We start from the raw sequence: 13,360 nt of genomic DNA on the forward strand, positions 1-13,360 counted from the left end.
GGCTGCCCAGGAGGAGCTGGGTGTTTTTAAGTCAAGTGTGGCAATCTGCAGCCCTATCCTGTGGCAAAACATTCCAGCTGTGAGAGAGATCATTCTAATTAAATGGATAAGGAAAGTGTTAAAGTGTTGGGCAGATCTGATCCTGAGAGTCCTAGCTTAAAGCTCTCACTGGTATCTCCTCCTTCAAGTCTTTCTTGTAGCCTTGTCTGTCCTTGGTGCTTAAGAGAATTTTGGACAAGTTCAGGCCTGTTGAGTTGAGTTTAGTTCAGATTCAGCAGGACTCTGTGTGTTCTAAAGTTCAGGTTTCTTTTGATAATGCCACTGAAGGATGAGCTTGCCTTTCAGAGCACACATTATGTTTTTATCTATATTTTATATAAAAACTTTCACTTCATTGTGAGAATAGCAGCTTTGTGGAGAAGCCTGAGTAAATCTTTGTAGAGGAAAAGAATGTAAAAACCTGAGCTAGTAGCTGGTAGGGAAGGAACAGAAGGTTTCTTCTTGGGAGAAAAGTGTTGAATTGGCTTTCTGTTCATTAGTTGCCAAATTTGTTTTTAACTCTTTCACCAGCTGCATTAGGTTCCTTCACCAAAATTAGGCCTAGGAAGGAGAAATTGCCAGTTCACAACATCAAATAACTTCATAAATACAATAACTAACAGGATGACCTGGAATCAGGTAGCAGCAGAAGCTGAAGTTGCCTCGAGTGGGGTGGGGAGGAAATTTCCCAGTGTTTTCTTTGCAAGTGGCAGAACTTGCAAAGCAGCAGCCTCAGAGGGAAATATGGATTCCAGAACTCAGTATTGTTCTGAGCCATCTGGAGAGCAGCAGCTCTGAACTACTGCCCAGCTCTCACCATACTTACTGGGGATATTACAACGAGCAGCTCCAGCTGCCCCTGCCAGCCAAGTGCAGAGCCAGTGTTTTATTACACCTTCAGTGTGTGGGATGAGGCTGCTTTCCATTTGGCTCCCCTGGTGGTGTTCTGCTTACATGCTCCTGTAAATGATCTATTACATATTGGAGCCTGCTGGGCAAAGGTTCAAATTAAATCATGCCATCTGACCACAATTACACCATTCTCAGGCAACTGAAGTGTATTTTTGTGTGCCTTTAAATAAACATTACATTGTACGTGTAACCAAATATGTACAATAATTATTTTTGCAGAACACACCCATTTAAATCCAAATACACCCTATAAGATGGGATTTATTTCTCATTACATCTAACTAGTGAAACTAAAGCTCAAGCAATGTTTATTCTGCCTTTTTTTTTCATTATCTAGTGGCTTATTTTATTTAGTTTCTCTACTTGCTGTTCTGTTAAAATAGGAATCTTGGCCTAGAGAGAATCCTCATCTTACTTATTTTTCTGTCTTGTGGTGTAACACTCCATACTTCAAAAATGTTGCTTTCAAAGTTAGCAGACAAGAAGGTTTCTGCAACCTGGTTCACACAGACAAGCAGAGAGGCTTGTGCCTTCATTTTATACCACTGGACTCTCCTAGAAATCCCTGGTTAGAATTTCCCAGGCTTGTACAAGGACAACCATGGGGTTAAAGTTTAGACTTCTTCCATTATCTTTACCATGGGATGTATTTATACCTCTAAATATTGCCTATAAACTTCCTCATGAGCAGAAGCAGCCTATCTAATCTCTTCTCTGAGGCTACCTTCCCCTTTTTCAGGGCCCTCCCTATGGCTGGCAATAAGATCTGTTGGAACCACCACCCCTCTTGCAGCTTTTCAGGCTTCTGGGAAAGGGTTAAGCAGGTTCTGCTGATTCACTGAGGTGGGTGACTCATGACCCCACCCGATGGAGGGGAAGTGGCTGTCTAGAGGGAGAGGATTCATACAATGTGAACTCAGAAGGGACCATTGTAGTTGAACTGAAAGAGCAGGAAGGGCTCTATAGTTCAAATTCAGGATTATCAGCTCTGCATCCCCCGAGTTAAAAGCTGCCCCAGTGTCCAGGCTGTGCTTCTGGAGCGTGGGCAGAGGTGGGGTAGGAAGCCAGAGGCAGGAGGCTCCAGGAGCAGGAAGCCCACACTGGAATTTGCTGCCTTGGTAAAGCTGTGTGTGGACTGCCCTTGAAAGCAGGGGAGGAAAGGCAGCAGCTCAGTTCCTTTTAGAAGTTTTTTTTTTTGTTTATATCAGATCCATGAATCAGTCCTGATGACTCAGTTTTCAAAGTGCTCAGCAAAACGTGGATTCTTTAAAGTATCTGGGAATTTATTGCCTTTGGGATGCTTGTTCCCTCATTTCATAATACTTATCTATGACAAATTTATTAACAAATGTAGAAGGAAATTCATTATTCATCCAATATCCTTTTGTACCCTAACACTTCCCAGTAATGTAACAGCTGGTACTTTGTGTATGACTTCCTTCCTCCTTAGTGACAAAATCCTACTTGTGAAATCCACAGATTTTTTGCCTTTAATCTTGAGCTGTTTCAGTTTGGTAAACTATGCAGGTAATCCTCTTAAAAAGCCCTTGGCTATTTCCAGGAAGATTCCCTCCTTTCCCTAGTGGCAATCAGCCTAGCCTTATAAACCACTATGTATTTAAGCACAAATAAATTGTACAACTACATCAGTGCCCTCTCACTTGCCAAAGTTATTTGTAATGAGTTAATTTTTGTTCCTGTTTGGGTGTTTTGGTGGCCCAATAGAAGTTATCCTACTCATTACATGTAGCTGCTCTACTGCAGAGTCCTTGAATAAACTTCCAAGTGAGCTGCACCTGTCCATGACACAAAACAATAGTGAGATTTGGTGCATTGTTCCTTGCTTTATGGACATCCTGTGAGTAGCCAGGTCAAGGCCACTGGTTCTGTTGTCCCTGCCTCAGTGAGTGATTGGCTTGTGCTGACCTTTGATCTACCACAATAATTTTAATTTCTAATGAAATAAAAGGCCAGGATCAGTTTATTTACATAATTATTTTTCTCAATAAAATAGAAGCTGACTGCTCTGCCTTCTAATGTAATTGTAGGTGATGAAAATCTGGTAATAGCTATTGACTTCCTGCCACTTTGACCCTCTCCTCTCCACATCCTGGGGAAAAAATAGAGGAATCCAGCCACAAATCAAAAAATTAAGGCTTCTTTTGGGAAAGGGTGTGAGAATTTCAGAACTGAGGTCAGCAGTGAAAAACACTAACAGGAAGAAGGCTAGAGATGACTGAAACAATTCCTGTCAATCCCATTTGCAGAGCAATGGAAGGGACTGTAACAGCAAATACAACAGTTACACTTTGGTTTTCACCTTCTTTTGTTTTTGTAGTTTAGAGGAATCTGTGTTGTCCAAATATGGTTGTCCTCTGGCTGCTTTGAAAAGCTGTTTTCCCATGAAAGTAGGAATAATTTTCCCTGAATCCCAACTAGGAACAAGTTCTTACAGAAGTGTCCTTGTTGAGCATAATGAACTAACTGTTGGCCTAACTCTGTCTTGGAGCTGCTGAATCTTTCCTCTGTGTTTTTGTATGTTATAATTAGAGATCAAACAAGGAAATTTTCATTTTTGCTTTGGGGTTGTACATGTTAGCTGTGTTTCCTGATGGGACTGCTAATCTTAAATGTAAACACACCCCCAGATATCCTGCTCCATTAACTACAAGTGACATAAGCCATAAATAATAAGTGTACACATAGAATGGTTAAATGAGTCTGTGTCATTCCTTGGTGCAAAAAGCACTTGCTGTATGTGCTTCATGCCCAGAATTATAAATACCCAGAGATAAGGGAAGGTAATTTCTGCAATGAAGTTACTTATTGATGTAGCAGTACAAGAACCCACTGCTGCCTTCCTTTTTTCTTAGAGAACTTTAAAAAATGTTTTACCTGCCCTGTGAAATCATGAGAAAGAGAATGCATTCCTGTCACTTGGGCATTTTTTTCACAGTTACTTATTTTCCTTTCTGATACTGAAGAAGTTCTCAGTGTGACAGCTGCTGAAAACACTGGGGAAAATTATTTCTATGCTGCTAAACATCTTGTGCCTTTTGCAGGAGGGAGGAGGGTACCTCACCAGACTGCCTCCTTTCCTGACCCTTTGTTCCCTGTAAACTTGAATTGCCTCTGCTGTTTATCTTAACTTCTTGTGCAATCTTGTCTTCAGTTTCTTCTGTGAAAATAACCAAGACAATGGTTGAAACTGTCAAAAACAAGTCACTAGAAAACAGTCAGAACAGTCCCCCAGCTCTGAGCTGCCAGGAAGTGATAGTAAAAAAAAATAAACTAAATATCACAAGTAATATCCTATAACAAAAGTTGTATGTGGTTTTCAACTTCAAGTTTTATTCAGCAGTACAGGTCTGGATAGCTGAACTGTAATTGTGTCTTCCCCTTTTTGAGAGTGAGTTCCTAAAACAGGAATTAGAGCACCTGAGTGAGAACAGCAAGCAAACCAGACTGAGCTGCTGTCAAAATGTTCTGTCATGTTAAGTGAAAAGTTTCCTGGTCTGTTTACCCTACCTACTTTCTCCTCTTTGCTTTTCCTTTTGTGTTCTCCCTACCTGCCCCATAAATGTCTCATTTAAATGTGTATTTAATGATTTAGCTATTGAGTTGATACACCAATACAGCTTAATTTACACAGGTAGTTGTGCAGGAACTAGGACTAGATTCAACTCCAGTGTGTGCAGACAGTTTCCCTGCCACTAACAGGCAGTTTAAACACTTCTTTGTCTGTGTGCAAGGCGTGAAAGATTAACACTGTGTGTCTATAAACTGCCATGAAATTTCTCAGAACCCATTTCTGTGGCTTGCACTGAGCCAACAACCCTGCAGGAGATCAGGTATCACCTGGGGTGTAGTTGAGCAGTTGTGACCTTGGCCCCTGTACTTACCTGTTCTTCAGACTCTGTCCTGTGGTTGCCTGAGTGTTGTCACAGTCTGTTTGCCAGTCCAGGTGTTGGCTTCCAGAGCAGCTTTGAGAACAGGAGCTCCAGGGGGTGTTCTGGTGCTTCTGTGCCTGAACAGAAGTGAAAAGGTGAATGACATCTAGAAAGGAAATAAAGATAAGTATAATCCAGTGCTAAAAGAATTACACAGTCACTTCTGCATCTACCTGGCAGGAGTCTACACTAAACCTAAAGGGAAATTATGAGAGCTGTTCACTTCTCAAGGGAAAACTCCTTGAGACTGATGTTTAATTTGTTTTTTCCCATTTCTGTCATACCTGTTTAACAGTGGGATTGCTGCTATGGGAGAACAATATAACATGGGGATAGGACTGGCAAGAATTCCAAAAGTTCTCCCAACCATTGGGTGAAAAACTAACAGGGACAGAAGGAAGCTCAATGTTAAGAGATGATCCTTAATTATCTGTTCTCTTATTTGATAAGCATCCAGGCTGTGCTCCCCAAGCCACTGCAATCTGCCGGCTGGTGCAGCAGCGTTTGCAGGCTGCAGCTTCACAGCGGCACCACCTTGTGGCCGTGGTAACATTTGTGGGGAAAAAAGAGCCCATTTCTGAGATGGACTTTTGAAATGACACTGTAGTATATTTATTGTATTGTATTACAGGCTCTTGCATCTAAAATCTACCAGCAGTTCTCCTCCCAAACCTGTTTAAATAAATATCAAAGTAATTAAAAAAACATCTGCTGCTAATTTATAGGAAGAAAAACAAGAATTGTAGTTTGGCCTAAATCTGTGGTTTGCCCATAAAAACCAGCTGAGACCTCTGATGTGCTAGGGGGGATATTTTTTTTCAATTGTGCTTTAAAAAGTAGCACAGTGAAATGGCCAGAAAAGCACACAATTTGTTGTAATCTCTAACTTGATGACAGGAAAATGAAGAACACTTCATACCTTTTTAAAAGATGGTTCAAAACTTCTGCTGTTTTGTCAAGGTTAATGTCCTTAAAGTGGAATTTAGGTCTTAGTTTGCTTTAAAAGAAGAGGATTTGTTTTAGCCAAATGGAGTTTGGATTAATAATTCAGATACTGTGCATTTTTATCAATATCAAAGTATTCTAGGGCAAAGTTTTATCGTGAAAATTGGAAATGGAGGATCAGGAATGGCTTCCTACTGTAGTCAAGCACACATTTAATTTTTAGCACACGTTAGTTCCTGATAGTTTAGATGCTGAGACTTTACCCTCAAAAAAAGTCCTTCTGTACATTCTTTATGAGACATATCCAAGTGCCAAAGATGATTTTCAAAGACTTAGCTACAGTACAACAGAAATATAATGGAAAATAGCTATTTATTTGATATATTAAATATGAATAATACCTGTCCATATGAATATATTCAGTTCTGATTAAGTTCTTGCTATTCTAACACATGCACACGTTCTTACAAGGCTGAGAAACAGCTGCAGTCCAACTTTAGAAACTTCAGAAAGCTGGTGGAAGGTTTTCCAGTGCTGGGTTCTTTCAGGAAAGTTCTAGTTCAGAGTAATCAAAGGATGGTGTAACTGGAGATAACTTGTTCCAGAACTGTGAAGCTGTCCAGGAAATCTTCCTCTTCAATTCCAAATTTAGTGTACTGGTGAATGTAGGCTCTGTGTGTTGAAGTCACCATAGGGAAATGGGTAACATGTTAGAAATCAGTGAAGAATCTGGACACAAAATCACATTATTTATTGTAATGACTTCAAATGAAGATTGGTTTTCACCCAGTGACCATGCTGGTGAGTTTCTACTGTGCTCTCTTGAACTTGTTTTGTAGTTCATACTTATTAGAAACAAGTTCTGACTTAGCAATAGCTTTTATAACTTTGTGTATTTATTGCCCAAGGCAACAAAGTCACAGCTAACAAAATTTGGCTACCTGGGAAGTGGAAGGAGAAGTGATTATTCAATGAGAAAAGTAATTTATAGAATTGAGATGCAAAGCCTCAACCTGTGTGTATGGGGCAGCTTTCTTCTCATCTCTGGTGTTGCTAAAATCAGGAGTTAAGCTACTGGAAGCAGTTTCCCTCCTTTGGCTTTGAATTGCAGAATTCTGTGCTAGAAAGTCATGTCTGACATCTGCTGTGACATGCACCAACCTTGGCTTCATGATGATCAAATTAAGAGGCAATTTTCTAGATTTTGTGGTTCTAATGAAAAATCACACTAATGAATGGCGTGGGGCCCTTATTAAACACATAAATCCCCTAAATGTTTTTGAACTGAGACAGGAACTTGTTGCCTGGATTGTGCAGCATGTCTGACACTTTAGAAACGACATGATCAGTAAGATCAGTGTTTCTATGTGTTATTTTTAGAATGGTCACACTGCAATGCACTGTGTTTGTGGAGGTTTAGTATTGAGAAAATTGTGAACCTGACAGCACTAGGATGTGGTCTCACTTACCCACAGAACACAAGCATTGTTCTGTGTTGTCCACCCTGCCATCGTATTTCAAGCATAAAGATGTTTCCCCTAAAGTGTGGAAACTGTCTTCATGCTTATTCTCCCTTTGCTGAAAGACTGAGCTTTATTTACAAAGATTTTGCTAATACTGAATCTATTGGCAGCTATAAATGAAGTCTCAGGATAATTATTTTCACTTACTTGGAAGCAAACATATTCCAGGCTTTTCCTACAACACTGTCAAGAGGTTTCAGCAGGAACTGGCTATTGCTGACCAAGGAAGCTGACTTTTCATACTTGTTAAATGCTCTTGGTGTTTTCCAGGCATTAAAAGCATCCTGAGGGTTCAGCCATGACGTATATAAAGAGGGATCTTGGAAACTTCCTGCAGAAATAAGACAGCCCTTTTGACAGATCCTTCATCTTGATCTCAGTATCCCTGTGTGATCTCAGAAATGCTTGATAGATCAATTTAGACCTTGAAAAAAAATCTGCAGTGTGGTCAGCCTGTTGAAAATGTAACTGCTTCAAAGAGACTTGGCAGACTATCTAGACACAACTCTCATATTGTACTTCATCTCCAAGCTATGCTCACCACTCCAGAAGCTGTTAAGTGTATTTTTTGACAACACAGCCAAGAATCCTGTCATACACATGGGTCTGTCTCTTCCTCTTTCCCTGAAGTGCTTCAGTAAACAGAGGTCTGGGTTGTAAACAGCCCTAAGCAATTAAGACAATGTGGCCTTGGATATTAAAGTGTTTCCAGATGGAAAACTGACCTTAGTAGTGATGTATGTGGCCTTGTTTTTCTTTCACTTTCATCAGATATGGTTGCAAAGAAAGAATTAGATGTTAAACAAGAATCACCAAGCTGTACTCTGTTTCTCCTTCTCACCTAAGTCTACACTGTGCACATCTTTCCCTCGCAGGATGGCCAGGTTGGCAATGGAAGTGTTGAAATGTTGTGGCTTGTTCATGGGATGACTGGAAGGGATGGAGGAGCCTGCATGAGGTGGTCGTACTTGCCAATCAATACCTAGCAGATTTTGGCAAAAAAGATAGAAAAGAAAGTTAGTGTTTCCTAAAATATGGATTCAGATTAGCTGAAGAATCAGTAACTAACACTGTGCCCTCTGCTGAGCTATTAGGGTTTATATTTCTGCATGTTAGTTAAGAAGCAATTATGCAGTTCTTAGAGAAAAACAGTGCTAATTCAGCAGTTATTTGCCTGGTGGTCACCAGTCTTCCCAGAGAAAATGGATACTTGTTTCTATACTTAGCAACCTGCCAGCCCATTCTTTGCATAACTGGAAGCTCTACTGAATGCCCCAAGAAAATTGATATGGGAGAGTTAAGAAGGATTTTTATTAGAAGGTGTAAAAAAAAAAAAAGCATAGCAGAGCTATCCAAGCATGTTCCAAATGAATCATGCTAATTAAGTGTCCCGCCCAAAACTATTGGTTTGTTTTGCCTATTTTCAATGGTTATAATTAACTAAGATGTCTGGGAGCAAAACCAGCAAGCTTGGAGCTGCTGTGGCAGCTGAGTGAATAGTTAGAGGAGCAGCTGGTTATGTAGAGGCACATTCCTGCTGTCTGAGGGCAGCAACTCTGAGCTGCCTACAGTGAGTCAATGAGCTCCAGAAAACAATATCCTTTATTTCATCTGTAAAAATGTATGCTTAGAGAGTGATGGAATCTGAGAGTGCTTTTTACCTTCCTCCATTTTAGCATTAGCAATGAGCATCTGCCTTAAATGTCTGATGAGTCCTGGCCAACTGAAGGTGCTGTAAGCAAGGGAGTTTTCAGGCATCTGAGGTATGTTCCGAAGACCCAACATCTTGAATTCAGGATGTGGAACTAATGTCTCCATTAAGTCTCCTGAAAAAAGAAATCAACAGCTGCTCATGGTTGACAAAAATAGAAGAGAGTGGGGAATTTTACAGAGCAGTTTAAGAAACCATGCAAGATGTATGAAGTTTTAATTTGACAAATACATGGACACACATCAGAGGAAATAATGCAAGCTTGCTACACTCTACTGAGTTCCATATGAGCATGTGAGTGGCTCTTATTTTACAAGTCAACTTGTCTCACTTTATCTTCTGGCTGAGAATCTCCAAGACCCTCCACACAGCTAAGGAGAGTGACAGACAGATGGAGAAATACAATTTTACAAGCAAAACTCTTGGCCATAAGGGAAACTTTCTGTAACCCCTTAATGATACAGATGTCTGCCTGTTGCTAGACTGTCCTCTGCAAGTTAAACACAAAACTTTCATTTTGTTTCAGTTTATACAATCTCATGTGAAATGTAAAACTCAATCCAAATGACTGCCCTGTACAAATTACCTCTGAAATATAAACAGGTACAAGGGTGTCTGTAGGCACACAAAAAAGGAGAAACTGAGTTCTTTTGGTAAAGAATGAATCTTGAAGGTGGGGGATCTATCTTTGACACAGAAGAGGGATTGAATTTCTAACTTAAGGCTTTTGCTTCACACTTTCCATCTTACAACTTGGGATGTGTCTGAACACTCGAGTAAGGAGACTGAAGGACTTAAATTCCCAGCCTGAAGTGATTACAGAAATAAAGTTAGGTACCTAATGGGTTTCTGCTATAGTGTGAGCCACTTTCTGCTGTGTAAGCTGGCTGGAAAACACTCCCCAGCTGATGTGCAATGACTTGATTTACATCTCTGAAGGAGATCTGCTTAATATTCATCAGCTGAGCACAGATCTTGTGGATGGCATCATTTTCATGAACAAGTAGGGCATCTGATGACTGGTACAGACGTGAGAGAGTCAAAACAGAGTTGTAGTTTTGAACAATAACCTAGAAACAAACAAAAATTCACACAAATGAGAATAAAAAACCTCTTTCTAGTTAATAATCCTCTGGCTGCTGTAATTTTCTCAGTTAGGATTTAGGAAGTGATTAGTTTTGTTTGCCAAAGTGCTTGGTTCTAGAAGAGCTTTTACATGTAAAAGAGCAAGATCTATGAAAATCATGATTCTCAGTTCCTGCAAACATGCTAGAATAAAATGTCTGGCAACTGATTAGAATGCCAAGGTACTATCATAACAGGAGGTTCTAACTAGTCAGCTAATAGAGCTTCTCATGAAACCACTTTATACTTTAGCACTTGCAATATTAAAATTATTTTTTGTGAAATGACATGTACCAAATATTAGGCAAACAGTTCATCAGCTCAGTTACATATTGTAACTTTTAAGAAGGAAGATATCTCTGTTTATTTCCATTGCAGGTATTTTATGTTTAAAAGGAGAGTTATTAAAACTTGTAGAATACCTCTGGGAAACACAACATTCACCTCACCAGTGCCATAGGGCCAGATAATATGGTTTAGTATAAATGAAGTTGGAAAAGCATCTCTTAAGCACTGGGTCACAAACGCTCCCAAGCCAGATCCTGTACCACCAGCCATGCTCATTATTGTGAAAAAGCCACCCAGTCGATCACATTTCTCTGCTTCTCTTTGTACCAGATTCATTATTGCTTCTTTGTGCCTAGGCCCATGGACAGAATAACTGTTGAATAAAAGACAAAAGAGTGAGAATTGGCAGGTTCTATCAAAGTAGGACCCTAGACAGCTCATTAGCTTCTACAGTTCCCTTAGTGAAGCTTGTGCCAGTTGTTCATACCCATTTGCCCAGTTGTTCCCAGAGCCTTGCTTCTGGCAGAAGTGTGAGTGCTCATCATATCTCCAGTAGCCAGACCTGGCAGCTGTTGATAAGGTTTGGTTGATTACTTTGGGTTCCATGTCCACAAGCACAGCCCGGGCAACAGGTACTGGAGAGAAAGAAAAATACAACTGAGAATAATGTGCCAATGTTGGAACTTTTTCAAGTAAGATGGATGGACTTGGTTCAAATTGTATTCCTCCTAATTAAGTCAAACAATTAAGGGGACAGCACAGAAAGGGGGACTTAGCAATGCCCTGGATTCCTGGAGAACCATCTGTCTCTTTCCAAAGACAAACCTCAAGTCTAGCAACCATAGATTTTTTTGGACAGAAACCACTTAATGTGTCTGATGACACCAAATTCAGACAATTTGGGTCCTACTCCACCTACACCATAAAATATAGATGTTTGAAAGGAAAGATTATGTATGTAAATGTGCTCAGTTTCCAGCTGTGTTCCTGGCAGACTTGCCCTGCAGGCTCAGACACTTTACTGCCCTGTGATTTTGGCTGTTGGTGAGGTTGTGAAGGCACAGGGTTGTGACAAGTGTTCAAGACTGAAGGTAAAACTCACACTTCACCTGAATCAAGGTAGTAAAAGAGGTATTATTTCTGTACTCTTATCTGCATTAGGCTGGCACCCAGATTCAGTGGAAAAGAAACACTTAAATGTTGTACCTTGAGATTCCTCCTCACTGAAAAAACGTTCTTTGCAAGCATCATGGTAGGATTCATTCTCCTTCTTGGAACACAGCCCATGTGTGCCACGGACATCACCACAGATAGCACTGAACAACTCATGACCAATCTGATTACCACACTGACCAAGCTGGAGTGTGACTATTGACATTCTGATTCACTTTGTATTTAAGCCTATAAAAAAAAAGAGAAGTATGCCTTTAGCAGCTGTGGAAAAGAGGTGAAAAGTTCTGAGAAGTAGATTTCTCATCAGTTTTGCAGTTTTTGAGAACCTCTAGTGAGAAGGGAAATGCTATGCTACAGCCACGGGCTATTTCTGGAGAAAAATGGACTGTCAGCACTTTGTCCTGAATGTCAGAAGAATTCAGATGGCACTTGACAGGAAATTGGTGTGTTTACTGTTGGCTAGAGATCTGAAGGGAGACAAAACCAACCATGCAGCAAGCAAAGTCTCCAACAAAATTATAGGATTAGGCTGAAAATGCATAGTAAGCATAATAAGAAAGTACCAAACGCCTTTGGAAGTGTGAAGCCTGTTCGAAAATTGAGCTGATTTCCAGTTCTGTGATGGCCTAATGCCAAAATCTGCTGAGGTGACAAAAGAGTTCTCTAGAGTATTCCCCCTGCTTCCCTCATAGGCAGCAACCTTTTTGATTCAGTACTGGTATGTTTTGACATTTTATTTTTTTTTTCACTCAGCATTTTGCAGTAGCTCTCCTCTTCACTTTTCTATTCTCCTTTCACAGAAACAAGGTCTTTTTTTTTTTTTTTTTTTTTTTTTTTTTTTTTTTTTTTTTTAAAGTCACTTCATTATTCTGGGCATTATTTCATCCTCATCCCCAGCTGTGCTGGAACACTTCTGTACCAGCATTCCTTGGGTGACTGCCAGCACTCGTAACCCGATCCTGCTGCATTTTGCAGGCAGGTACGTGCTATTTTTGATTTCTTTGCCTGACTTCAGCACTGCTGCCAGTCTGCACCTCAGAGCCTGAGGCCAACACTGTGTGTTACAGCTGGGCGCGAGTTATTCCTCGCCTCAGGAAATAAACAAACCCGTAAATTACTTCCAGAAAAAGGCTGATGTCCAACCCACGCGTGCGATGCCGTCCCTCCCGTGCTTCTTTCGGTGTCCCTCACAGCAGGCAGCTGCCACTTGTCCCACAGGGCCCGGCCAACAGCCGCCCACCCTCCCCAGCCGCCATCTTCGGGTGCTGCCCCACACCCGTCCCTCAACTTTCGGCCACCTCATTCCCCCCTCCTCTCCCCAACATTTCTCCAAAACCTTTTTCCTTGCCAGTTCCCTCCCTCCCGGCTCTCTCCGACCTCTCCCTCAGCCCCTCCGGGACCCTCAGGCTCCTCCTCAGGGCTGACCTGGACGATTCGCTACCTGAGGCGATGAGGCGACGAGGGCGCGAGCGCAGCAGCCCCCGCGCTCCCCCTTCCCGCCCACCCCACTGCTCCGCGAGTCCGTGACCCAGAGGCGCCTTCGGACCCACCCGATCCCCGCTTGCTCAAGGAGGGACCCCGGGCACAGCGCTCCGGTCCCCACGGGGGCTTCACAGACCCCGAGGCTCACGGCGGTCTCACTGCTACCTCTTTCTGCGCCTGCCCCGTACCGGGAGCTCCGCGCCTGCCCCCGC

The 13,360-nt window shown here is 41.5% G+C and overlaps 1 protein-coding gene across 3 annotated transcripts; it reads right to left on the reverse strand.

Annotated features, from left to right (window-relative positions):
- Positions 1–6,203: 6,203 nt before the first annotated feature.
- On the reverse strand, positions 6,204–13,344 carry TUBD1 (tubulin delta 1). Of its 3 annotated transcripts, none has more exons than XM_030462542.1 (9): positions 13,297–13,344; positions 11,700–11,894; positions 10,981–11,128; positions 10,650–10,866; positions 9,919–10,150; positions 9,031–9,195; positions 8,211–8,351; positions 7,517–7,700; positions 6,204–6,518 (listed from the first exon to the last, which is right to left on the reverse strand). In XM_030462542.1, the coding sequence occupies exons 2-9, from the start codon at positions 11,869–11,871 to the stop codon at positions 6,416–6,418; spliced, it is 1,362 nt and encodes a 453-aa protein (XP_030318402.1). In that variant the 5' UTR covers positions 11,872–11,894; positions 13,297–13,344; the 3' UTR covers positions 6,204–6,415. The 3 variants fall into 3 exon arrangements, with proteins under 3 accessions (XP_030318402.1, XP_030318400.1, XP_030318401.1); XM_030462540.1 differs by having other exon boundaries at positions 13,217–13,339; XM_030462541.1 differs by lacking the exon at positions 13,297–13,344 and adding an exon at positions 13,003–13,062.
- Between the last annotated feature and the right edge of the window lie 16 nt (positions 13,345–13,360).

This window comes from Calypte anna, chromosome 19 (genome assembly GCF_003957555.1).
Source record: "Calypte anna isolate BGI_N300 chromosome 19, bCalAnn1_v1.p, whole genome shotgun sequence".
Classification (NCBI taxonomy): domain Eukaryota; kingdom Metazoa; phylum Chordata; class Aves; order Apodiformes; family Trochilidae; genus Calypte; species Calypte anna.